Genomic DNA, 27,236 nt, shown 5'->3' on the forward strand with positions numbered 1-27,236 from the left:
TTTGTTGTCATTGTGCTGCAAGAGGTCGGGGTTTGTGTTTAAAATCCAATCATCTGAATTTTAGGCCTTAAAATGTCTCAAAATGTCTTAAATACAATTTTGACTGGTCTTAAACTTTGAGTTATGAGGTTAATGTCACTTTTATAAAGTTGCATTGATTTCAGTCTTGTTTTTAAGCAACTGCAACACAAAATCAACATTGAACCATTAACTACTGATGCTAATTGTGCATGCACCTTTTTGCCTATATGGATGTGAAAAAGGTCTTAGAAAGTCTAACACTGAACTTGTTGACACTTGCAGAAACTTGGAAGTATTCATCCCCTTTACTTCAGAAAAGCCTCAATATCACAGTGTAAAAATACGACAACATCAACATCTTGGTAAAACTTTTTTGTGTATTAGTTGTGGTGGAGCTACTTTAAACTACTTTCAGTACAGTTAGCCAGGTTATCTCTCAAGTTCAGGCCTCCTCCAATGACTCACCATAAATTTAAGAGGTCTGAGATGATTAATGGACCTTTTTTATGGCAGCCATATTGATATAAAAAAGTAGGGTAAACACAGGTCTTATTAAAGATACTAATTAAGTTCATATAATATAACATGACGACATGCACAACAGCAGCAGCCTGACTGACCTGAATGGAAGAGAACATTGATTAATATCATTGGTAACACCTGTTCACACTATTTCATGTTAAAATAACTACAGTGAAAAAAGGTATATAGTCATCCCTTTAATTTTAAACTAGCACCCCTATCAAAATTTAAATTTGTCCAAAACGTCATGCTAACACGCTAAACTAAGATGGTGAACACTGTATGTGTTTAATATAAGAATGTTAACATGCTTTTTTGCAAAATATTGGATAATTTTATCTGTTTGGGAACTAAAATAATTTTTAATAAAACTAAGTTTGCAAAACAAATCTCTCCTTGGTGGAACTGCTAACAACTCTGGCATCTGACACATAACGAAGGGCCTTGACACCGATTTAGAAAGTACATTAAGTGATTAAGTGCAGTTGTAAAAATTACTGTAATTGTCTTTCTTTTTTTGGAAACTTTTATGTTTTTTTAATCATACTTAAGGATGCATTACACTATGTAATCTACTTAGTTAATCATAATTAAGTACTGAGCAGGCCTTTGCATTTTTGTAGCCAATAAGACTCTCCAATCGATCGTAAATGGGCTGACAGGTTTGGAGAGGTGACCAGAGCAGAACAACAAATACTCTGAGTGGTTTGAGATGAATACTTGGTACTTTTACTTCAGTATTCTTAGATTTTCAGTACTCTTTCCACCACTGGTTGTCAGATCAACATAGTGGAGTAAAAACTACAATATTTCCCTCTTAAATGTGTGCATGAACTATGAAGCAGCACACAATGGAAATAGTCAAGTAAAGGACAACTATTTCAAAATTCTACTTGAGAAGTATTTGTGGAGCAACATTTACAAGATACACGTGACAAAATCAGGTTGACTGAACCAAATCACATTTTATTTCAGTCAGAGGAGCCACTGAACTGATGCAATCTGAGGAATCACATTTCCAGACAAGTTAGTCATCGTCTCGCCTGCTGACATCATCCCACACATCACATGACGTCCACGGCATCTGCAAAATGCTGACAACATCTAGTAGCCACTTCCATTTTTGTCATTATAGTAAAGAAGTTTTGTAAAACCGACATTCAGAGGAAAAAGTTTGATGAGCGTTGTTCGAGGGTAATGTTTACATTCTGCAGCGTTCGCATCAGATGCATCAGTCAGTGTTTCAGCGTCACAATGATACAATCAAAATAAGTTACAGAACATGCTGAGGGGGTCTGAATTTCAGACAGTAGCGAGCCTGTTGAGTCCCACAGGGACACACATACAGGTGGCTATGAAAGCTGTAGTATCACTGACATGTACCTCCAACAATCACTTACATCTGTACCACATTAAGTTTGATAATCATATAATTCTATATCCCGTTCATTCTCATTGCTCATCATTTGATCAGGGTGTAACGTGGCAAACATTTATAAGAAGACATTAAAAAAAACAACAGGAGATAAACAAAAATGTTCAAACGGGCAGGAATGAACAACGAAGGCACTTCAAGTTTTCATGTTTTTAAAGACAACAGACGAAGATATGAAAGTCAACACTGAAATGAAAAATGTTACTCATCCTACATTTACTCTTTTTTTCCTCCATTGCTTTAAAATGAAGCCATGGCAGTACGAGCCTGACACAACCAGGGCTGCAAGTACAGACGGATAGTTCAGATTATCTGAAGTGGGGTTTTATGAGGTACTTTATGAGGTATTACCGACAGTAGATGGTGGTCAGCTGTAGGAAGCTAAACAAACTACTGCTGTGGACAGGGTCAGCTGCAAAACATATTTTAGCCACTTGACGGAGAAATCTGAATTTAACACTGTAATTCTACTAATACTGTTACTAATACTGTAACTTTAATAAACCACAACTTAAGGAAATATGTTAAGTTGAAATACTTGTTCCTGACATAAATCGTCACTTGTCCCGCTTTAAAATTTCTATTTTGGACTAGAATAATAATGGAATTGTTTCAGTTCAAATTAATGCAGAATGTTTGCTGAATGAGTTTGTGTCTGATTAAGAGTCATAAGAAATCATTAACAATCTTGTTGAAGCCACAGATGTTTTTTTAAGGTTAAACGGAGTGATATGGTAATGGAGTCTGGCAGGCAGAAGGCAGCCAGCTACTTAACTCACTAAAGAGTGTGTATTTTCAGAGCGGTGGGCTTTTGTTTTCAAGATAACAGCCTTAACTTTACACTGACAGACAACTTAATATAAACACCTGATCAGCTTAGAGTCGAGGACTTGTCGTCGCTTGTTACTGTCGACTTTTGGTGTTGCGCGCACCCTGCCCTCCTGCAGTATTCTGAAGGGAAATTAGCCAAATACCCCTCTCTACAAACCAACCAAACTCCATTGGCGAAATAGAGTCTGGGTGAGCAAGAGTGATATCTGGCAAATAGAGGAGCAGTTTCCTGTTTGAGAAAGCTGTCTGATGATGTGGTAAAGCGGTGAAAATGTTTGATACAGGCTTTGTTCAGGCGGGTCTGTTTTTAGGTGGTTAAAATACATTTTTCTGCTGACCATGTCTATAGCAGCACGTTGCTGAGCTTCCATGCCTGTGCTCCTTTCTGCTTCTCAAAACTGGGGGCGTGTTGACTGCCATCTAATAACTAACTATCGATAAGTGCCTCACAGAAGCCCACTTCAAAGTAAGCAAACCATCCCTTTACTCTGCTGACTATTTCTTCAATTAATCAATTAACCATCTTGTCCGTAAAATTTTGAAAAATGCACATCACAACTTCCGAGCACCCATCTTCAAACAGTCCAAAATATCCCATAGATATTAAACTTAATGATATAATACAGTGAAAAGCAGAAAATACTCACATTTAAGAAGCTGGAACCAGCAAAAGTTTGGCATTTTTCCTTGTAATATGGCTCAAATGATTAATCACGTATCATTCTGCTAATCATTTGAGCTTTAAACACAAAAGTCTGAGGATTTTATGGTAAAACATGCTGCACGCACGCACACACAATGAGGCTGCTATCGAATGTTTCACACGTTAACAGCACATCAATCACTGGCATAGTGAGGGCAGGACATGAGGAGGGCGGTGCAGTGTGGAGGGAGTGTTTGTGTTGTTTGAGTGTGTGTGAATGTTTGTGTACAAAAGTCTCAGATGCCCTCAGCAGAGGGAGGAAAAGAAGATTTACAGGCTTCTTCTTTCTGGCTGCCATTCCTTTCACCGGCCAGCCCCATCCATCATTTTCTGAAAAATGTTTCATCACCATCTCGCACGAGTCTCTGTCCTCCGTCCGCGCTGATGCAACACGAGCGCTGTGGACCTCAGATCCCTGTTTTCCACCCAGTCTCCTGCTCTGAACCCTCTCCTGTCCTCTCGGCTGAGCAGGAGAGAAAGGGTGGAGGTGGGGGTGAAGGTGAAGAAGGGAGAGGAGAAGGAAGTCTTGTCCTCTGTCACACCCTCTCAGGGTTGCTGTCCCGGTTCACTCTGCGTCTGGGGAACAGCTTTCGCTTCAGCAGAATCAGCTGCAGGGAGATCAAAGACGGGAAAAGGCATAAGGAAATCGGGAAAGACAAAAAAGCTTTGAAAGAAGACGATGTGATGTAGAGAGGCGGGGATGTTTACACTTAAACTTCACTTTCTGGCAGAGAGTCAGCTAGATGAGATGATCAATACTATTCTCATAAGAGGCTACAGAGCATTAAGACTTCAGCTCTTTGGGAAGTGGATCTGGGAGAGAAAATCTCTGAGGATCTTTGTGAGGATGCCCTTGATAAAGTGCAGAAATGATGCGCAAAATTGCACACAGCACCACCTCACAAACGTTCACCTCTCTTGAATCTTTGTATCTATCTAAAATGTGAACTCAACTTGCGACACCTAGTCTTGCGATACCAGACAATCTAAAAAACCTGCACCCCCCGACATTCTCCTCAGTGCTAAGGACACAACTTCTGCATGTCACCACCCCAGTATGAAGGGCCGACCTAAAGCCTTTGGACCGGCACGGCTACCTTAAACTGATTTTAAGTCATTTTATGTCATCAATCTTAGTCTTGGTTCATGCTTTTGGTTTATAGGTCCTGTCATTTACTTGCATTATATTGCTGTTCAGCACCACTAAAGCTCTCTAATGAAAAGGTTTTCTCTCTTTTGTTTATTCCATACAAATAAATAAATGTGCCAGATAATTTCTTGACCGAAACAAGTAACATAACTTTCTGCATATTAGATGCATATTAACTACTCAGTTTGATTAAAGAGTACATAACCAAATGGCAACCTGTCATTTCTGTACAAATTAAACTCACGAGATATAAGGTGTAATTTATTGAGCTTTAAAGGTGCTCACAGGTTGATTTAGTTACCTTCAGACTGAGCCAAGCTAGCAGTTTTTCCGTGTTTCCTGTCTTTATGCTAAGCTAACCAACTGCAGACTGCAGCTGCACGTTTAGCCAATGAACCAATCAGTGGTGTCAATGCGCTCATCTACATAACTCTTCACCAGAAAGCAAACATTTGTGGTGATCTATTCCCCAGATTTGGTTACTCAAAAGGACTTTGACACTTATTCCCTTCAGACCTTTTGTAACTAAAGAAAGCAAAGATAATCTTAGAAGTAGGGCAGCTGAGTAAAAATCGCCTCCCTCTGCATAGAAGACACTTCTGAACTCTCCAATCTAAACTGTGCAAAGCTGACTCACATTTCTCTTTCTTAATAACTTGGGCAGCGGGACAGCCACGCTCATCCGGTGCCAAAAAGATGTCAAAAGTCTTTTTGAGACACTGGACAAGTCTGACACCTTCTTAAACTGGGAACACTGGTCCCACGGGCGGCTGTGGGGGGAAATTCTCCTAAGGTCATTGCAACTATTAACCTTTCTTTAGGTACGCTGAAGAGAAACTGGAAACCTATGGATTAGCCAAGTGCATAATACCATCTCAATGTCAAACCTGGGTCGGGTGTTTTTGTTAAAACAATTCCTGGCATTTGTTTTAATCTCAGTCCAGCACCAAATCGGAAGAATTTGACAGGAAAGTTGTCCAGGAACACTCACGGACTTTACATTTCTTTGCTAAAATGGTCTTTGGATGCCAGAAATCCCACTTATCTGGCAACAAAGACAGTGAATACAAGCAGTGTGTGATCAAAGTCAACAAAGACACACAACTCGCGTTTCACAGAGGACGGCTGGGCGTCTTTCATTTCTGTAAAGTCAGATCTTGGCTCAGCTGGTCACACGAGCACGACACATGAGACAGACGCTCCTCTGAGTGGAATTTCGGTAGCGAAGGTCTGAATCATAGTTCAAGTGTGAATCATGGAAACAGAGAGGTGTGTGAATGACTGTCCTGTGTCTTTATCTGAATGTGTAAATAAACTGCGTGTGGTCCGAGCGAGGTGGACACACCGACTGACCTGTTCGGCGAAGAAGGACATTACGGTGAAGATGACGAGCGTCACGAGGACACAATGCGTCCAAAACTTCAGCTTGTCCCGATACACTCGCCTGAAGAAAACAAAAAGAAAGATATTTCAATTAGTTTTAAAGGGACAGTTTTTTTTCAAGTGGGTTTATATGAGGTACCGATTGATAGTAAATATATTAACTCTTGTAGATGGCGGTGGCAGGCACCCAGTTAGGAGAAGCAGAGAGGAGAACCAGCATGGAAGCTAAGAAGTACTACAGTGGACAAAGAGATTGGAACCGTAAGATAATAACATGGTAAACTGAATAAAACAAAAAATATATAACTACATGAAATGAGTACAGCAATAAAAAACAACAAAACACACATTTAATGATGATAGCCTGGAGTCACTGGTCTACTGCTTCCTCGATCATTTTTTTTGTGTTACTGTGTGACTTTGGTGTGTTAAAAGGATTGTCCAGATTCACAAAAGTCACACAATAACACAAACAAACTAACAGATCAAGGGAGCGATGGACCGGGAACTCCTGTGTTATGCGAGATAAAATTACTGATTTCGCCAATGGAGTTTGGTTGGTTTGGGAAGAAAGATATTTGTCTTATATAACAGCAGTTTCCTGTCAGAAACGCCTGTCTGACAGAAAAGTAAAGTAGTGAAAATATTCTGCATATAGTGTACATTTTGATTTTTTAGGTTTTTTAAGTGGCTGAAATACAGTTCGTTGTTGACCCTGTCCACAGCACGGCTTGTCAACAACTATCTAATGTAGGTATGCTGACTATTAAAATGTACATCATTAAATAATCCAAACAATCCCTTGACATAAATAAACAACATATTATTTATTACCTTGCCCTACACCAGCATGTACAGATGCAGAAATAAAACCTATGCCTCTTGATTGGGTGACAGAAATGTCGGCGGTGTCACGTCTCACTGCAGAAGGAGTCTAACTGTTCTCTGATGTAACAAGAAGGAAACATGCAGTATGCGGAGGGCAGCAGGGCAACGGGGTGACAAGGTGACATCACCCGACGCCATCTGCCTGTTACTTTACCAACTCGAGAGACAAGGAGAGGTGGAGAGGGGAGGGGAAGAGACGAGAGGCTCAGCTGTGTGATGATCTTGCAAGTATCTTGCAGCTAGTGATTGATCTGAGGCGGCTGGATCTAATTTTAAAGCTCCCTGGCCCTGAATACGGGAGCGGGAGCCCTGACAAAAACCCTCTGAAGCCCCCGAGGGATTCCCACTGCTCCAACCTGGCAACACTCAGTCGATGTGGTGACAGGCACTGATTCTTAACTTAAGCTGTTTGGGTGGAAAAAAAGGGTTTGATAAATTACCAGCTCACGTGCAACAAGGACTCTGGAACAGTGCTGGTATGTGGGATTTTCAACCATTATTTACTCTACTGTCCACAAATGGTTTATAAAAAGACATCAAGAGATAGTTTGGATATTTTGAAGTGGGGTTATATGAGGCTATTATCCATAATGAGTGTATTAACTACTATAGATAGTGATTGTCACTGGCTTACTTTCCCGTCAGCCTTTTCCAACGGGTCGCTGTTGAGCAGTTTCCCCTTGGAAAAGACTGTATGACAGCAATGAAAAGGGGTGAAAATATTCTAAAAAATAGCGTACACTAAAACTGATTTTGATACTAACATAAAAATCATGCATGACAATCCATAAAGTAGATGTTGAGATATTTCAGTCTGGACCATAGTGGTGGACCAGCTGACCAATATTACCATCCCTACAGCCACACTGCTAACATAGCTAATAACAGTTGCAGCCTTAAACACTTTCAATGACCTACTGTATGTGTACAACCGATTACAAAGTGCCCCTAACTTCATTTCTCACCATTCCTGGAGCTCCTCCATATGCAGAAACCTGTTGCGATACTCTCTGGGCAATTCAAACTGGGACGGCAGCGGGAACATGGACTCGTAGAAGTCTCTGAGGACAGCTTTCACTGTGGCAGCATCCTTATGGCTGTGGTCGATGTTATCATTCAGACAGATGAACTTCCTGTCAGGGATCAGTGAAAATACAGACATCAGTAAACTTTAAAAACCATCACTGCATAGACGTAAACTTTGGTTGCACCACCTAGATGGAAAAATGAAAAAGAACAAAGTCATTCCAACCTGGGATTCTTCCTGATGTCATCCAACTGGCCGACAACATGGGACACATTCGTCCGCACCATCTTGAAAGCTATTTCCTCCTCCCCCATGATCTCAAACCTGTCCAACAGACAACATATTGGCAGCTGCAACAGTGAAGCTAAGCAGGAGGGAATATCTGAACTTTAAGACAATGCCAGACTGACTCACTTGTACTTATTCTGGTCTCTGAAGGCTTTGTGGATACGTTCTGTGATGGGCTTGCAGTGGAGGATGAGGCCTTTGGTGACAGGAGGCTGTGGATTAAAAAACAAAGTATCAGTCAAATAATTCAGTTTATAAAACAAAAAAAGAAATATCTTATAAAATCGTGTGATGAATTCAAGTGTTTTAAGAGGAAATATGCTATAAAACTGCTATGAATGTATGGTTTTCCAAGCTGTGAGCTTCAAGCTCACCATGCTGGGGTCATAGTAGGCTTCCTGAGTTGGGTTCACCAGGTGGAGCTGGGTCAGGTTAGTCGGGAGAGTCTTTGAGCAGTTTATCAACATCTGCTCCAGGCCTGTCAGGTCCTAGAACATAGAACAAAGAAATCTTACACAAAACCACAAGAATTCCTGTAAATTATTATGTATATTATTATTATGAGACAAGTGTTAGGTAGAAAAGATATGTCGAAGTCAGGACCAACCTGGAGGCTAAGTGGCAGCTCGTGTATCCTCGTGGCGAGAGTTCGAATCTCCCGGTCGGACAGAACGCCAGAGTGGTCTGTGTCGATCTCATCGAACACGTCAGAGACGTTGAGCTGCTGCTGAGCGCTCATCAGGAAGTAGAAGTATGAAAAGGCGAACTGCATGTCCTCTGAGTGACGAACTCGATGGGCTGATGTCTTGTCAAACTCCTCTGGGAATCTGAAGGAAAGAGCATAGAGCAGTTTAATAATTCATTTTGTAATTTTTTTGGATTTCACTGGCTTTATGAAGCACCAGTCATCTTCACAATCTGTTTCAGCTGGCTCTTTCTTTACACAGGAGAAGAGGGGCACGTTGCTTCTTCAGGAATACCTAAATATCGTAGTGACAGATCTGTAACACACACTCACGTGTCCTGCAGTTCCTGCATAATGAGACGGTCGATCATGTGAGGCATGTGGGCGGGGACTTTGCGGGACGTGAATCCGAACTGGCCGTTGAGCAGCTTGTTGACGTAGCGCAGAGAGTCAGCAAAAGTGTCCTGCAGCTTTCTGCCAGTGGCGGTGCCGTCAGCCTCATAGGACAGTTCTCTCTGCAGACGCTCCTCTTCCTGCAGAGTCAGCACAAAGAAATTAATATTTAAGGAAGTCAAAAAGCTTGACAAGAACAGTCGAAGTTGTAGACCCTACTTACATCAAGCAGCTCCTTGAAGTATTTCCTCCTTTCCCACGGTAGGAACCCTCTGTCTGAGGAGGTGAAATGTTGGAGTCTCCTCCCCACCGGAGCTCCTCCCACAGCATCGGCCGGCTCGGCCCGACTCTCAGCGTTCTTGGTTTTGGAAATGCTGCCGAGCAGTTTGGAAGTCAAAGGCCTCTCGATCGCAGCATTCAGATTTTGTTTGGGAATTTCAAAGTCTTTCTTATCTTTATCATCAATAATGACTGGGATAGGATTAGTGACAGGCTTTTCCTGCACAGGTGTGTCCTTCCTGGACTCTTCTTCTTTTGAGTTTTGATTTTTCTGAATATTACCAGCTTTCTCTTCCACAGGTGGTTTTCCCTCCACCTCTGTATCAGGCTTTCCCAGGACCTTGGCCAAACCCTTATTAGTTGGATTTGAATCGATGACCTGCTGCGTCTGAGCCAGTGTCTCGTAAGGTTTTAGAAGCTCAGCCTTTGTGAGGTTATAGCCCTTCAAAGTAATGTCACCAATCAGAAGCTTCTCCTCCAGTTTCTGCAGCTCACTCTGCACAGCAGCTGGAAGAAGCGACACATTCAGTGAAGGAACCTCGATGAGGACCTCAAGCTCACCAGGCGGCCTCCTCTGGATCTTAGGACCCTGTTTGTCCTCAGGAACGTCTGGGAACGGGACCACTGGCTCTGGAGTAGGGGTCGGCTTTGGCTCTTTGCTGGCGTCTTTGCTCGCGGTCTGTGACATGTTAGCCCGAGGTACCTCGCGGGTGTCGACAGCCACGCTGAAGCTCATTGTGAACTCTGTGTCGTCTTCTCTCTGGAAGGTGAGGTTGTACTGGAGCTGGGTGGCGTTGTGGCCGGGATGGAGCAGCAGGTGGATGGTCTTCCACTTGTTGGCGACGGAGGTGTGGCGAACGACCGCATTGTCGCTGACGTGGGCCTCGGAGACTCTGCGAGCCAGTCTGTCGAAGCGGAAATACGGCCTGATTTCACCAACTGGGAGGGTGTACAGGCTCTGATTCCTCAGCAGGGTCACATGGTACAGCTCGCCAAAGTGTTCTAAGCACAAGAGAGTACATGTTAAAGGACAAGGCTGCTAATATTCTAGATTTTTGGGTTGTATGTTATTTTGCAGTACACTAATAAGATGTAATAAGCTGTATTTTATCTTAAATTAGACAAAAACTAGTTTAGTTTACAGAACAGTTCTGATGTAATGTGTCCCTAACTACCCTTGAATAAAGTCTAAAATGGATCTAATAAAGGGTCTAATACAGTCTAATAAAGAACATTACTTCTAGTTTTTGTTTAATTTAAGTTTTCCAAAGTGTTTTCCAACGTACGACGTTACAACTTATTAGTGTATTGAATAATGTTTCTTTCTTTGCTATGTACCATAAAGAGATTAAAATGTAAAGTTTTTTTCCCCCATAAAAACAGCTTCACTGTTGGAGACTTCAGTGGAAAACACTACAATGGTTTGTGTTGTATAGAGGGATTGGTGCTGAGCTTTCTGACTGCATCTCTTCCCGTTTGGATCAGGTTGCAGGAGGAAAATCTTTTGGATTCCTATGTCAGATAAGTTCAACGTGCAAATGTGATGTGAAGCTGCCTTAAGCCTCATCTGCTGTTGACATGCAAGGCAGCAGAAAACAACAACAACTACTCTACAGCACTGGGTGTGAACAGTCCTGAATTACATCCTCCGGAGGTAGTGCATCAAACACCCAGGCCACACCACCTTAAGGGGAAAAGATCACGGTTTCATCTAATGGGAGATGAATGATAATGGCATTATCTAGTTCCCCATTCTTCCTGGAAAGGAAAGGGACCCCAGAAGGAGAGCAGTAAGAGTGTATGTCCCTTAAGAGAATGGTAGTTGTTCATTTTAGCAGCAGAATTCATGTCAGATTTGTTGACAATAAAAAACAAACACAAATATCACCAGACTTGTACTTCAACCTGACATGTTGTAAAGCAACTGTGGCTGGGAAATAACAGGATGGTACGTATTGTCACTGAACTCACCTTGTCCGCAGTCTCCCACATCAAAACCACAGGAGAGCACATTGCAGGCCTGGTCACAGAATTTGTCTGCCAGCCAGGAGTTGGCACAGCCTTGATTACAGTACGACGTCCCCCCAAGACCTCCCAGACCACCTGCGAACTGCCACACCTGTCCACCAGCTCCACCGGGCCCGCCACCACCAACCCCAGCCGGAAACCGACTGTTCCCCGCCGCACCTGTCAGAGGACGGGAGTAACATGTTAGATGCGAGTGAGACAAATGAGCTAATCTATACAGAAGAGATGATGGTGCTGGTCTCTGTACCGAGGCAGTCTCCTCCATCCCAGTCACAGGCGGAGTTGTTGCAGGCTTTGTCACAATAGCCATCTTTGATCCAAGATCCTGGGCAGCCCTCTGCACAGTTGGGGACAGGCCAGGTGAGATACACCTGCAGGGAAACGTGAGAAAAAAACAAAACAAAAAAAAAAAAACAGCCCAGTATGAAGTCAAAGAAAAAATCCTGCTCATCTGACAATTTCACATGATTTTACTTTCAAACTCCAGCACAAATTTATGTCTGGATGTTGCATTCACACCTTCTGTCCTTTCGAGTGGCTGAAGAAGTCGTCCGGCCAGACATCTTTGCCGAACATCACATCATCATTGAGGTAAATGAACTTTTGGGAGAGGCCTGGGATGCGGTGGATGTGGGTCTCTATGGCGGGAGAGCTAAAAGTGGGAAGGTGGCTGTGGTTCTGGAAGATATCCTGGAAATCAAAGAAAAACATATTTACATACATATTGACCACCCATCCCTTGTTAAAAGTGCAGTGCATTGTGGGAAAGGTCAAGGCCTAAATTTTACCTTATGCGTGACAACTGTAACTCTGGGGTTATCCAGGTTGAGCCAGGAGGGAATCTGCCCATTGGTGACGATGAAGATGTGTCGCACCCAGGGGGCGTGTCTCTCCACGGAACGTAGCGAATAGCGGAGCTCCTCGTTGTCCTCGAACCTGCTGGCTGATACATCTTCATCCTGTTTGGACTGAAGTGAGGAGTGAAAAGTAAACAGAGTGTATCTCAGTATCTCCAGGGAAATTATTATTCATAATGAACAGCTACAAAATATCTTGGCTGTTCTAAAATCAATCAACATTTCTTAAATATTATTTTAATATTTTGATAATGATGAGACATAGGGAGGGCCAGTCGTACCTGTGAGATGGCGGTGAGGTCCCAGAACAAGTAGCCAGGGCTGATGGTTAACTCTTTTCCATCCAGGGTCAGGTTCTTTTTAGCCTGCTGGGTCAGGTCGGTGAAATCCTGCGGGGTTTTCAGGTGGAGCAGGGCGATGCTGGCCTCAGAGTACAACTCAAACTGAGGGACAAATAAACAAATCAACAGGAAGGTGTTAACTGCTAAAAAGAGCACTCCTGTGATTTAGTGAATTTATTAGACAGACTAAATAAAAAAAACAAAAGCTCATAATTAACGCGGCAGACGTCAAGGACCTTAAGGCAACTCAATCCCATGTTTGTTAGACTCTGCCCACCTGCAAATTCTCAGTTGCTGTATTTTTATTTGTCATGCTAGCGGCATGGCCACTACTTTGCTTCAGACTGAAGTTTCTCAAAAATTACTGGATGGTTTGCTAAATTCTAATAAATCTGATGATCCTCTCTGGTACTGCCAGCAGGCCAAAGATTTTACTTTCTCAGTGAAACAGTTTGACATCTTTTTATATCTATCTATCAGCTGGATTGGCACCAACGTTTCTACAGACATTCAGGTCGACATTTTTGAGTTTTGAGTGAAATATCTTGACAACTATTAACATTTAATAAATTTTATTGCCTTTAGTTTGTGTGCTCCAGCATACTTAGGACTAATTTCCCAAAGTCTCTCCTCTTACAAGATTGCCCTTCCCTTGCCAGCACCACACAAGTAATAGTTTTGACTCGGTATGAACCAAATTGCTTCTGGTTGTTCCCTGTCAATTGTAAAATCAGTGGAGTTCCCCCCTTTAAATAACCTCATTCACAGTGGGAACACTGTAAAAGCAATTTCTCAGAGTCGAAGTCACATGTTTAGTGAAACAGTTTGGTCACAGTTCCGGGCTTGTGACAGAGACCTTCAGTCTATCACCAGGACAGAGTGACCTCTGACCCCGCAGATATGGAGGTGAAATGAAAGCGGTTATGATGCTTGTGTGGAGGCATCTGCTGGCTGCTGCAGCCTCGAGACAGATCGACAAGAGTGTGTGTGCGTGTGTGTGTGTGCGTGTCTAAAGAGGTTCGGAAAATTCTGTGATGTCATCTCTTCTCCGCGGGGCTCATGTGGAGGTGGCTCTCTGTCTGATGTCTGGAAAGCTATGTGAGGACTCTGTGTGTGTTTGTGTGTGTGTGTGTGTGTGTGTGTGTGAGGGATATACCCCTGGCTTTGCCCATTTCAAAACAACAGTCTCGCCTCTCTCATCTCTCAAACTGTTTCCCAGGAAAACATTCACCTCGTCTCACTCCATCATCCCGAATTGAACCCAAACCTCTCACCTGAACTCGTGCTCTGCCGCGACTACCTCGTTTTTCTCTGCTCCTGTTTTTAGGTGAGGAGGATTAGCTGTGTCTTATAAACGTGGCGCGCAGCAGCCAGGAGACAGCAAGCCCCGGATCACATTGCCATCTTTATTATAGCTCCCTTTATAGTCCTGGTAATGCTCTAACACATGCACACAAAGTAGAGGTGTATGGTGGCCTCACACAGACACATGCCTGTCTGCCTGCCCACAAGTGTAAATAATTTTATACATGCATACGGCACATAAACCTAATTATCTATGGTTAAAATTAATATTCAAATAATTTTACAAGTCCTGACAGAATTTTTTTCTCGACTAGCAACAATTTTAATACTTATTTTTTAATGTTTTGTATCATTGTGCACTGAATACCTTTAGGGTTTAGACTGTTGGTGAGAAGAGAAGAGAAAGCGTCAAGAGAAGTCAAAAGGCGATTTTTTTGGTGGTGTTTATTGTGAGTGCTTCCTATTTCATTTGGAAGGAAAATGTCTAGTTCAAGCACCATTAAATAATATGGGTCAGTGTGCTGGTTATGAGGGAGAGAAGAAAGATGAATGAGCTGTTGTATATACTGCGGGTGAAATTTAATCTAGATAAAGAAAACACTGAAGCATTCATCAGCTAACTGTCAGATCCTCCAGGCAGCAGCTACAGTTATTCCTCACCGCAGTATGTCCCGTGTGACGCATTATAAATTGTGATCACTGTGTGTCACTGCGGAGGCAACAGAAAATATAATTAGTCTTGAAAAAATTGAGTTGACACTCTGAGTAAACCAATTAACCCAGCGGTGAGTGATGTTTTTAAACAGATGCATTCAGTGGCGTTGTAGTGGCGTGCAGCACAATGGATGACTATAAATGAGCTGACCATCATCCTGCACCACCTGTTGAGTAGAGAGGCCTCGAGGGAGCGGTCTGACAACTACAAACTGGCAGGAGACCTACAGAGGAACCTGAATCAGACCTATCAGGGTCTTTACATAATGCACCGATCACAGCGCAACGACATGACAATGATGAGATGTCCTGGCTTACAAAGAGGGTCAACTTTTCCAGGTCTTAGTTTGGTCTGAATTTTAAAGGTTAGTTTGGATTCAATGAAGTCACACAATAACAAAAACAAACCCACACACTGAGCAGCAATAGACCAGCAACCCTGTGTTCTGTGAGGTAAAAATTACTGATTTTTCCAGCGAAGTCTGGTGGCTTTGGACCGAGAGATGCGTGGCTTTTATAACAGCGATTCCTCTCAGAAAAGGCTGTCTGACAGGAAGTTAAAGCATTGAAAATATTCTAAATATAGTGTAAACTGATTGAACTTTTTAAAGTGGCTAGAACACATTTTGCTGCTGATCCTGTCCACAGAAGCACATTGCTTACCTCCCCCGCCACTTATCTTTGCTTCTGCAAACTGGGGTCATGGTGACCATTATCTACTGTAGGTAATACACTGAATATGGACCAGTACCTCATCCAACCCCACTTCAATAATCTGAACTATCCCTTTTAAGTGCTACCAACACCAACAGGGTACTTTTGGTACCTTTTTTTCCCTACTTCTTTCAGTGTCCATTATGTGAATGGAAGCTGAAATGATCCTTCTGTGTTTCTAACAGAGACCACAGGCATGTGCTGTAGTCATATCTGTCAAATACGTCTCACTCGCCTTCACTACACCACAGACTGTTTGGGTTGTAGCTGTTGCAGTAGTGGACCAATAACACGTTGCATTAAACTGAAAAAAGCTTGTTGTGACTGGCTGCATGCAAAACCATTCAATCCCTAGATCTTGGTGCAAAAGGGCTTCTCAAAAAAAGTTGGGACGCACTGTAAAACATAAATAAAAACAGAATGCAATGCAAAAACTTTTCAACCTATAATCAACTGAATACAATACAAAGACCAAATAGTTAATGTTTAAACTTACTAAAGTTATTGTTTTTTGTTAATATACACAAATATTCTGAATTTGATGCCTGCAACATGTTCCTGAAAGGTCACGGGCATGATGAAGAGAAGTTCACTTTGTGAAAAACTGGGGAGAAAAACAGTCCAATTTTTTAAGAACATTTCTCACCACAAAGCTGCAGGAATTTCATAGGAATTTCATCATCTATAATCCATAATATCATTACAAGATTCATATAAAATCTCTGCACGTAAGGCGCAAGGCTGAAAACCACAAGTGAATGCCCGTGACCTCTGACCCCTCAGGGGGCACCGCATTAAAAAAACTGCAGTAAAAGCTCATATAATTGTATAGAGGATACTACATGGGCTCAGGAACATTTTGGCTAACTGTGACATCTGTGAAGGTTTTGAGGGATTTTGTGACAAATAAAACTTTAATTTTGCTTCATGGTGGAGCTGAGACACCATGTGGTCAACCACAGGTCAGCACAAACTCATCAGCAGGGTTGTACACAAACAGTGGGGCCAGTACTCGACAGGCGACAGCACGGGCAGATGATCGGGGTTGTGGAGCAGCTTTCATCACCATGGCACTCGGTCTAACACCAGCTATAAATACCGGCCCACTCTCACCGCTGAACCTCTCCGTCCACACTATGCACATCATCCCTCTTTCACAGAATCGGCCCGGCAACACCAGGAAACACCTTGAAATCCAAACTGGGCATTGTGTGGTGACCCGTGTACCTAGAATCCCTCCTGACTTAAACACCAAACACACACACACACACACTTTCCATCCTCTTTCCTGGACTGTGTGTGACACCTCTTCCAGCTTGTTCCACTTACAAAAGATGAAAACTGGACTCCTAACAGGTACTGCCAGGAATACATAAAGATGAGATGACAGGGTGTGTCCAAGAGTGCAGGGAAGGTTAGTACAATCCCTGTGACCTTTCGGCGTGCTGGCTGGCGCCGCGCCACTCTTAACAGTTGTTCTACTGTTAACCCCCGCACGGCCAGCTAAGGTTACAGCCTGAATGCCGCTGGCTATTATCATATGACCTGCCAGGCTACACCGCGGCAAACCTGCAGAGCGATGCAGGGAATGATGGGACAACTGGGTTTGATAATGATATGTAGGTTAATGATGTTTAACCTATACATCATCACATATGCTGTTACATGATTCTGACCCCACTGAGGTTCACAGAGGCTGCAGGTTCACATTTCAGATTATCAGATACAGTATTATTATGTACTGTATTAACATACATTCAAGGCCACTTTTACTATGTTTTTAATCTACTGCATGTACTATTTAACGTTCTTTTGTATTACTTGCACATTATATTTATTATATGTATGTTCTTTTTTTTTGTTTTATCTATGTGAAACACACTTATTTCCCCTGTGTATGTGTGAATGTGCTATAAATAAACTTGTGTGCTTATAGAGTATATTATTGTACTGGGTATGTTTCCTGGTGTATAACTTAGGGAAGAGGCCTAAATCTGGTGCCGCCATGTTTTCATTTCATGTAAATGATCAATGTTGCTGCACGCTGTCCTACAAAACTAACTAAGGCAAACAAGACTGCATATTTTAGATTTCTTCATGCCAATATGGATATGCATACAGTAAACATCTCTCTGAAAAGTAGTTAAAAGTAGAGCGGCAACGATTTGTTGATTAATCTATTGAAAGAAAACTAAATGTGCTTCTTAAATTAGTAAATGAAGAATCTTTGGTTTTTGGACTGTTTTTTTTTTTTTTTTGGACTTCAGGCTCTGGGAAATTGTGATGAGCATTTTTCACAATATTATTTTTTCACATTTTATAGTTTAGGGCTGCAACTGATGATCAGTTTAATTGTTGATTAATCTGTCATTTATTTTCTGGATTGATTGATTAGTTGTCTGGTCTATAGAATGTCAGAAAATGGTGAAAACGATGTCAATCAGTGTTTCCAAAAGCCCATGGTGACGTCCTACAATGTCTTTTAGGGGTTTCTATAGATACATCTGCAATCAAAAGAAACCCCTCAGAAAACTTGAAATGATAAACTAAGTACTCATTTTGGTAATACTGATTTTTTTTCCAATTTTATTTGAACAAATCTTGCTACTTTTTAATTTCATGCATTTACTTTTTCCACGATTGTGTTCTATATGTTGTACACTGAAAAAAGAAACTTAAAAAAAAGCTAACAATTGTTTTGAAACACTATAAAGTTCTATATTGTTGTAAAACCCTGATCTATGTAAATGTAAAGACACACTGCAGCTCCACCGTATTTAAAACATAACATATTTGTATTATGTTTGAGAAGCTTGGTCAAGCAGGATAAATGTTTCACTTTTAAAATACGGTAATTGGAGGTTTTTGAGACTCACTTGAACGCCTCTCAAGAGTCCACTGATACTGTAAAGCTGTTTCATAACACATCTGTTCTGCATTTAATATAAAAGGCAGTTACAAAAGATGTTATCTAATCTGTCACCCATTAATTCGAAATCAGCCATGTGAGTTTATTATCGGAAGACGGGGGACAAACAGTTGACTCATGCTCGCCTGCCCTCCCGTCCTGCCCGTCTGCTGGTGTGTCAGGGTCACTCCGCTCCAGGCCGCACCGTTTTGTTTTCTTTGATTATTTCAGAGTAATCCGCGCTCGTTAGTGGCATTCCTCGCTCTCAAAATATAAAGCAGAGTTCTGATTAGAGAAAATTATTAGATACACAAGCCGCCAGCCGCAGAGCTAAACGGAGGCCCTTTATCCACATCACAACATCACAACTGTTTAAAATAGAAAAAGCCCCTATTTAGCAGGAGTTCCTCTCCAAGGAGGAGGTGACATTTGTGTTTAGACCCTTCTATGATGTATAAAAAGATCTTAATTTGTTATCCTAAGACTACAGTATGTGTCTGTGATGATTGTGATGTGGCTACATGCTGATTGGACGCTGTGAGACTGACACCTCGTGGTAAAGTTTACAGCATCACTGAAAATTCTTCTAATAAATTAAAATAATAATGTATAGTCAATTCTCTGTATAAGGTAAGTCACACAATTAATTAAAGAAAGATGAAAGTCAAACATGACTGTCTATTGAACACTTATAAAGTGTACCACTCTGCCACCTGCTGTTCTGAAACTGAAACTTCACCATCTCATCTGACACCTGAGTGTATCACAAAGAGACAATTCAACAAAGGTGATTCATAACTCAGCAAGACTGCAAAATCTGCTGTTTTTCAGAAAATGTACTGGTACGGTACCTCTGAAGAAAAAAAATAAGCAGCTAGTTGCCACGTTTTCTTTACATTTTTTTCCTATCAATGATAAAAAAAAACCTCACAGCACCACCAGGAATTATTTCAACTAGGAGACCAGATTTGATTCTTGTTGCTGACAAACTAATATCTAAGATTGTTAAGGAGGATCTGTATCAGGGGCCAAACCAGGCACATATTAATGAACGAGTGTCGGCTTAAATATTAGTTCTGCTGTGATTCGTCCACCTCAGCCGGCTGACGCTGCAGCGCTGACCTCCTTAAAGACAGACTGATGATAAGTCGTCTCTCTAGCTGATCACATCACGTCAGTTTCAGAAGTCTCATTCTGACAGTTTAACTTTCATTCTTATCATATCAGTAATTAAATCTCATCAACTTTATAGTTTTTAACCAAGACATCCGGCACTTAGATCAAGTAGCTTGTGAAAAATACAGTAAGCTAAATTTAGCAGTCTAGAACTGTTATTTGAATGTTTCAAATATATATTTAACCAATATTTAAGTAAATACAGCTATCAGATCAGACTCAGTATCAGCAGATACTCAATACTTAAGTATCTGAATACAGATAAGGCCCAAAAAAAAGTAATGATTTAGTACATAATAATTAAATGTGTCTGTTTTACCTGTTTGATCTTGCTGGTTATAACAGAAGGCAGCTTGACTCTCAGCTGCTCGGTTTCCTTAAAGGATGCCGGGAAGCCGCTCAGATAGGCCAGGGACTGCATGCGGATCAGACCCGGAGCCTCTTTATCTGTCGTCTAGGAAACGCACAGCAAGGTAGAGGTACATTTTACTGTTCCTTAAAGATGTTTAAGAACCCGGAGGACTGTTTAATTTACATGTGCAAAGAGAATAGGAGGATATGTTCAGGATATATGTTAAATTATACAATGTTTCATACAGCTCAACAGGTAATATAAACTCACCAGGTAACATCTGGATGCAGAGAATTTCTGATCTTCTTTAGACACATCTTTATAGGCTTTATCAGCTGTAAAACAAAAAAATGAATAAATAGGGAGCAGGAGAATTTGGAAATCTTCAGGTATAAAGTTACAGTGTCATCTTTGACTCTCACACACACACATTTACTTCAGGTCAGTTTTGGGAACATTACAGACTTGCATTAATTTCCTGGAGATTTAACCTTAACCTTAACCTAACCCTGACCGCTGACCACAAAATCAGCTGTTTTTTTCCCCAAGTGGGGGAATAACTTTGGTCCCGAACTGAACAAGCCCTCTGCAATTAACTGGTTTATCCTGAAATGTGTCTCTAAGAGTAGCCCAAGTCAGAACGTGGCAGTGGAAATCAAAAACTTGTTGGTTTAAGAAAAACAGACTAACTACAGAAACTCTCATAATGGTCCTAAATCAATGTTGCAAATAAATAAACGCTCAGGGTCAACTTGTCCGCTCAAATATGATTTAAAAACCAGGGGTCAGATTGAACATTTAGATAACCGACCCCGGCCCTGCAGATGGAAATCCCCGGCTCAATCTGCCATCATTCTTAGATTAAAGACATGTCTCACTTTGTTAAAATTAGAAAGTCGCCTGCCAGTTTTGAGAGGGATGCATGGGAACATGAGATATTCTGATTATATATGCAGATAAATTTACTTTCCAAGCTATTCCAAAATGACAAACTCCCATCCAATACTCTGTACTTTTAATTAAACTTTCTGAATGATTTCTTTAGTCTTGTATTGTTGTATATTTAAAATATTTGCCATGACACTGTGACTTTTTATCTCACTGGCAACATAATCCATTTTTGTGTCTGTATTTTGTTTGTTTCTTTTTTTGCCATCCTTTCTCTTTTGTGTTTCCTGTATTTTAATAAGAAAGTGAACCGGGGCTTGATGTGGCAGTTGTTTGGAAATTCAATCAAAAATATAAAAAATTGGGGGGGAAGAAACTGACTGACACAGAAAAGGAGCATCAAATTAGTTCATCCCTACTACTGAGCAATATCACATGACTTCACAGCCACCAATAACATTCAAACGAGTCAATAATCAGTTGGCTTTTATAATCTGATGGCTCACAAAGTGGTGGGAAAAATATTCCTTTCAGTCCCCTTCTTGGCGTGGGAGTCACACATTATGTTTCGCCTAAAAAAAAAAACTGTGACATACCACTGAATTACAAGGCCTTTAAACTGAAAATAAACCAACGTGACGCATCTTGTAACTCGACAATGTTGCACTGCAGGTGTGTGTCCCACGACTGCAGCGTACCCATGTTTGGGTTACTCATTAATCATCCTTCAAATACAATCTTTTGCACTGTAAATAATATTTCCCATCTCAGTGATAATCCCCCTGCTGGGTTCAGTTATCACACTGCTCTGTGTTTTTTTTTTTTTAATCAATCTGGGTGGAAAATCTCTCCCATGCTGTTTGGAATCATGCAGGGAGCATCGTTTCCTGCCAAATTTTGCCCTCGATTCACACTAGAAATCGTCTGAACTCGTTTTGTTTCTGTGCGTCGTGTTTCTGAATTCTTTTGTGCGCGTTTACCGTCAGCCTGCGAATGGAAGACGACCACAGAGGCGGAGGTGGATGGGTGGAAGGGTTTGTTCATCAGCAGCAGCTCTTTGGCAGCGGAGAAGGAGGGAGAGAGTGTCGGCAGCTCTTTGATTGTAACGTTGGCTGGCAGAGCGGGGTCCAGGGCCAGCATGGGTGCGATGATGCAGTGGGACAGCAGGCATTCTGGCTTAACACTGTCAAAAAATAAAAATACTTTACTGAATGCATCTTCACCGTATTCTCACTCAGATGCCCACTTTTTCTAACTTTGTGGTATTTCACATAAACACTCAATCACAATATTAGTCAAGTTCACGCACTGAGCAAAAGGCTTCCGTTGTTGCATCGAGTCTGTATTTGTGGTTAAAACTCACAGATGGTTGACAGAGAGGAAGAGAACAAGAGCAGAGACCCTCTGTCAAACAAACACTATGGTGGTGAACACAGGACACATCGATCCTGTGGTTGAATCTTTGTGGTTCGACGTGTTATTGTGTGAGCTTTAAGATTCACATCTAGGGCTGCAACCAACGATTATTTCCACTGTCTGTTTTCTCCATTAATCAACTAGTTGTTACGTCTGTAACATGTCAGAAAATGGTGAAAAATGTTGATCAGTGTTGCCCAAAGATGTCCTCAAATGTCTTGTTTTGACCACAACCCGAAGATATTCAGTTTACGGTCAGAAAGGACTGAAGAAGCCAGAAAATATTCACATTTAATTCACATCTAATTAATTTCTTAAAATATCACTCAGTGGATTTCTTTTAGATTTATTTGAAAAACCCTAATAAGGCTTTATAAAATTCTATATAAATACTTAAAAACATGCGTGACGTATCAGAGGGATAATAACAGTGACTTTGTGAGGTTTAAGATAAGTGATGACATTGAATATGGTTATTAGCAATTGTATGTGTTTCTAAGACATTAAAAACATCAATATACAAATTTTAAGCACTGTTGTCACAAAGGTATAAAGCATTATGAATACTGATGAAATTACAATACATTGTTCACAACTTATAATACTTTATAAGCCTTGCTGTACATTGTCATGCATCATTATAACATGCTTATAAAGAGTTTTATAATGCCTTAAAAAAGGCATTACACATATGCTCTTCACAGAAAGTGTTACCAGACTGTTTCACTTCTCTCAGACCAGATACACTTGTTTTTGTTTTATTTGTTTGTTTTTTTATTACAGACACTATATGAAATGTAGATTTTCTTGTGGCTTCACATCCCCTTGTTTCAAAAACAACAAAAAAAACCTCCAAGCTATTAAACAATCAGTTATTATTAACAGTGCTGGTGATATTTTTGCCTCCCACAGATTTACACTTAAGTTATATTTCTTTGTGGTTTAGCACACCTCAACATCCTGTTTCAACATCAAATTCAGCGTTCTCACAGCACAGTTTCACCGACGCTTTAACAGTCATTTCCCATAGAATGACCTCTAAACATGTATTTTAAGTTAGAGGTTATAGTAAAGTTCGGGCATAATATGATAACATGCACTTAGCGTCCACTTTATTATGTGCATCTGTGAAATCTAATACAGTCCCACAAAACAGCTCAGCCATAACTTCTACCTTTACAGAGACAACATTGCTCAGTTTAAACTGACACTGTCAGAGAAGTATTAATTCAAGTGCATGTTTCTTATTGAGACTGCAGCGTTGAACCTGAATGCATTATATTGAGCGGTGTTTCTATTTCCATTTACACGCATGAACAGGTAGAATATCAGAAAGACATTTCTTGTAAATGGAAATACCTCTCAATATAATGCATTCAGGTTCAAAACCACTGCACTCTACAGTCTTAACACGCCACCATCTGCAAATTGCAGTGAAAACTGATCATGACAGAGTATTTTAGTATTTTATCCATAACACCCATCCCTTCTCAGGTATGTACTCGAACTGTATGGCCCACAGGGACTCACCTATCTTTTGGCACTTCAGTTGTCTCACTTGAATTTTTCCCCAGGCGTTCCCTATGTGCAACAAAACAGTGAATTCATATTATTTTCATCACATACAAACTGAGTAACAACACTGCACAGCACAGCAATCTTTACAGAGTTTAGTAGAAGGGAATGCAAAGAAAAAGTGCACTATTTTAATATTTACTCGTGCTAAGAGCTGAGAGGGGAAAACAGGAACTTTCTCCTCAAAGTTACTTAACCTTTGATCTACAGTAAGAGCTCCTCTTCCTCTGGGGCAACGTCTGAACAAGTCAATCAGACTGAAAATGATAACGCTACAGCTCGAGCTTGTATGCTAATTTTGACTGTATTCAGCCGAAAAGCTGAAGGCACTTCACTGTGTTTGCACTGTATGACTATTTCCCACAGGACAACACTTTCTGCAGTAAAATAAAGGTTTAAATTTAATTGTTGCCATTGGTTACAGTCTAGATTCATTCTACCTAAGGGTAAAACTTCACTTCACAACAATATTTGCAGAGACAGTGGAGCCAGAGCTACCTCAGAGCTCTTTGTTCCTCCTCCAGTTGCTCTTTGACCATCTTCAGTTCCTTCAGCAGAGCCACGTCTGTGCCGTTCACCCATGTGTACACCACATCAATAGGCATGGGCAGACAGAGCCTGCAAACACAAACACTCACATCACTCAAGACAGTCCTCAAACTGCAGAGCCGTGACCCTGTTTCCCTCCCCGGCGAGTCGGAATTAGTTTTTATTCATGCATGGTTACACCTCCTCCAGCTCTTACAGACTCTTCTCAAGGGAAGAGTAGAAACAGTCTTAAAGAGATAATTTGGCTTATTTGAAGTGGAGCTGTATGAGGTACCTATCCATAGTCACTGTAGTACCTACAGTTGACGGTTGTTGCTGTTGTTGTGGCGTCTAAATGCTGTGAAATCATGTCAGTGTTGTTGATGATGCTGTTGTATCGTGAATACGTTCTGTCTTGTATCTGTGTTTTTATGCTACAGTGCTAGCAGCAATACATTGCTCCTCTCCTCTTCTATCACTGTCAGTGTCATGAATGAAGGCGTTTGCAGAAAGTGGGCTAAGGGTTTGCATCCTTGTACACATTCATGTATGAAAAAACATGATGAGACTTCTACGCCCCACCCAAGAAGATTTTACACTCATTGCTGTTGAGTGCAAAGGGGAAAACTAGACAGTTGTAAACAATATCTCATTCGTCTAAATGAGGGAGTGACACACAATGGTGAAATTCATGTTTTACGTTTCTTTTGCTATGATGTGTTCAAGGCACCATTTTATGCACTTTGCTCACCTGCTTTGGAATGATTTCCCACCCACATTGTCTCTGTAGGAGTCAAACAGCACATGATACTGGTCCCGACTCCACTCCACCACCACCTGTATGGAGGTCAAGGGAGAAAACACTAGATGATACAACTCTCCACTTAAAAACTGGGGTCCGAGGGCCAACAGGGGCCCTTGAGTGGAGGAATACACTCTTTTAACTACGGTCTAATGTCTAATGTCTATTATGGAGGAGTTTGGGAACTGTTGTCTGAACTGGTGCATATATTGTTACCTTTCCTTATTTCACACACAGCCAAGATGCCACCAACCCACACTCAAAAACAGCACAGTTTTCTTGTTTTAGCATTATCTGCACAAGTAGACACAATGTACATGTACAACGAGACTTCTTGGGGATCTTTGGGGAACAACTCTTCCAGTTCAACAAATATTCAAGTATCATAACTGAGTGAAACTTCAATAACAGCCTCACTTATGTAAAAGCTTTCCATGATGTTCACAAATCCTCCTTCACAAAAATGGTTAACTTACACTGGACTGTCAGTTAGCAAGCCACGGGGGTCAATTCTTAAAGAGATTTAAGACTTTCTGTTAGATACATACAATTAAGTGACGCATTTTTATGCCGGACTAGCATGAACATCATAACGATTCGTATAACTTCTTAATTAAAGATCTGAACATAAGTGGGTTCACCAGCAAGCTAAATCGCTTAAACAGCCCAATTTTTGAATGAAATCTGGTACAAAAGAAGAAGCATCTGTCAAGCAACTGCCGTTAGCTAACTCGATAAAATCAGCTGTCAGTAAGTAACTGACGTTAATCAAACAGAAGAAGCTCACCTCTCCAAACTGAAAGGCGGAAACTATCATGAGGACGAGCCCCCCGAAGCAGAGGTAGAGCCCATATCTGTGGGACAGACAGGTGTACGTCTGCCGCTGTAACAGCTTGAGCACCGAGTTCACGACTACCATGGTTCTCCTCGGCGAAGCATAGCGCTGCATTCATTCAAAAAAACACGCAGGTTAACGCGCTAAACAACGAAAGTAAACATCACACAAGCGACCCGGATCTGTCAGCTGACGAGCCAGACTGCATGACACATGACAACCATACATATCACGCTTCTTCGACGGTGGTGACGCCGCTTTCTTCGAGCTCGTCGCCGCCCTCTCGTGGAGTGGAGGAATTGGTAGGCGTCGACTGGAGGACCCGGAAGTGCGGCAGGACTTGTAATGCATGTGTTTGACCACTGAAGGGCGCCAAAGCACCGTTTTAATGTTTTTAAATGACTCCGTGCCGTTTTTCCAATCTCTTCAAATAACATAGGTGCTATCACGTATATATCACGTATATTAAACAAACAGTAAATTCAAGCAGCATGAATCAAAACACAAAGAGAACACAAACAAGCAAAAACAAACCCTCCAAAAATAAATAAAATAAAAGTAAATAAATTAATTCCAAGCAGGATTTAAATAAAATGTAATTCAAGTAACTCAGATGTCTCAAAGCACTGCTGTTCTTCATTTTTTAAGGACTGAGATACAATTTTTAAGTCGTTTTAAAATGCTATAAAACAAGGACTTGCTTGAAAAAAAAATCTATATTTATACATATATATGTATATAAATAGCCATAATCAAAATATTACAGGAAAAACAGAGGCAATAAAGGCAAAAGCCCTCACAAAAAATTATCTACAATTTGCTTTAAAAAGGATCCGGAATTATTCATTATTTTTCATACTCTGAGCAGACAAGTGAAGTGACACTGGCAGGAAGTTAAGGGAACTTATGATCTTAAAGTATCATTGTGCATCTTTAACTATAGAATAAAACACATTAGGTGTGTGCTCCTGTCGTTTTGCAAAAGTGTCCCTCAGGCAAAGCAAACTGAGTGTCCCTGATTTACAGACTGTTAAGAAAAAAATAGCCAAAGCAATTCAAGAGGACCAGGCTGCAAATTGAGAAAAACTGTAAAGGTGGTCAACTTTACATCTGGCCAGGGACTATCAACGTTTTAGCAAATTCTGGCATATTTAAAATATATTTCCTAATATGCATAGTTCCTAAATAAATT

At 41.1% G+C, this 27,236-nt stretch overlaps 1 protein-coding gene across 1 annotated transcript; it reads right to left on the reverse strand.

Moving 5' to 3' along the window:
- Nucleotides 1–3,042: 3,042 nt before the first annotated feature.
- On the reverse strand, nt 3,043–26,287 carry gnptab (N-acetylglucosamine-1-phosphate transferase subunits alpha and beta). The gene is made up of 21 exons (XM_084711219.1): nt 25,997–26,287; nt 25,159–25,244; nt 24,378–24,497; nt 23,835–23,885; nt 21,869–22,071; nt 20,271–20,335; nt 19,968–20,102; nt 12,772–12,933; nt 12,422–12,601; nt 12,153–12,323; nt 11,881–12,004; nt 11,577–11,792; nt 9,550–10,607; nt 9,267–9,466; nt 8,856–9,075; nt 8,623–8,736; nt 8,375–8,460; nt 8,186–8,284; nt 7,899–8,066; nt 6,016–6,106; nt 3,043–4,120 (listed from the first exon to the last, which is right to left on the reverse strand). Exons 1-21 carry the CDS (start codon nt 26,156–26,158, stop codon nt 4,049–4,051), a joined length of 3,783 nt encoding a protein of 1,260 aa, XP_084567345.1. The 5' UTR covers nt 26,159–26,287; the 3' UTR covers nt 3,043–4,048.
- Between the last annotated feature and the right edge of the window lie 949 nt (nt 26,288–27,236).

This window comes from Lutjanus erythropterus, chromosome 22, assembly GCF_056507025.1.
Source record: "Lutjanus erythropterus isolate fLutEry1 chromosome 22, fLutEry1.hap2, whole genome shotgun sequence".
Classification (NCBI taxonomy): Eukaryota; Metazoa; Chordata; class Actinopteri; order Lutjaniformes; family Lutjanidae; genus Lutjanus; species Lutjanus erythropterus.

Bases quoted from the DNA above. Each gene is read 5' to 3' on its own strand.
- gnptab (XM_084711219.1), bottom strand. From the start codon at position 26,158: ATGCAGCGCTATGCTTCGCCGAGGAGAACCATGGTAGTCGTGAACTCG. The intron at 8,067-8,185 runs GTTGGAATGACT...GATCCCTGACAG, and splicing joins GACATCAGGAAGAATCCCAG to GAAGTTCATCTGTCTGAATG. The intron at 6,107-7,898 runs GTGAGAAATGAA...TGTTTTCTTCAG, and splicing joins ATGGAGGAGCTCCAGGAATG to GCGAGTGTATCGGGACAAGC.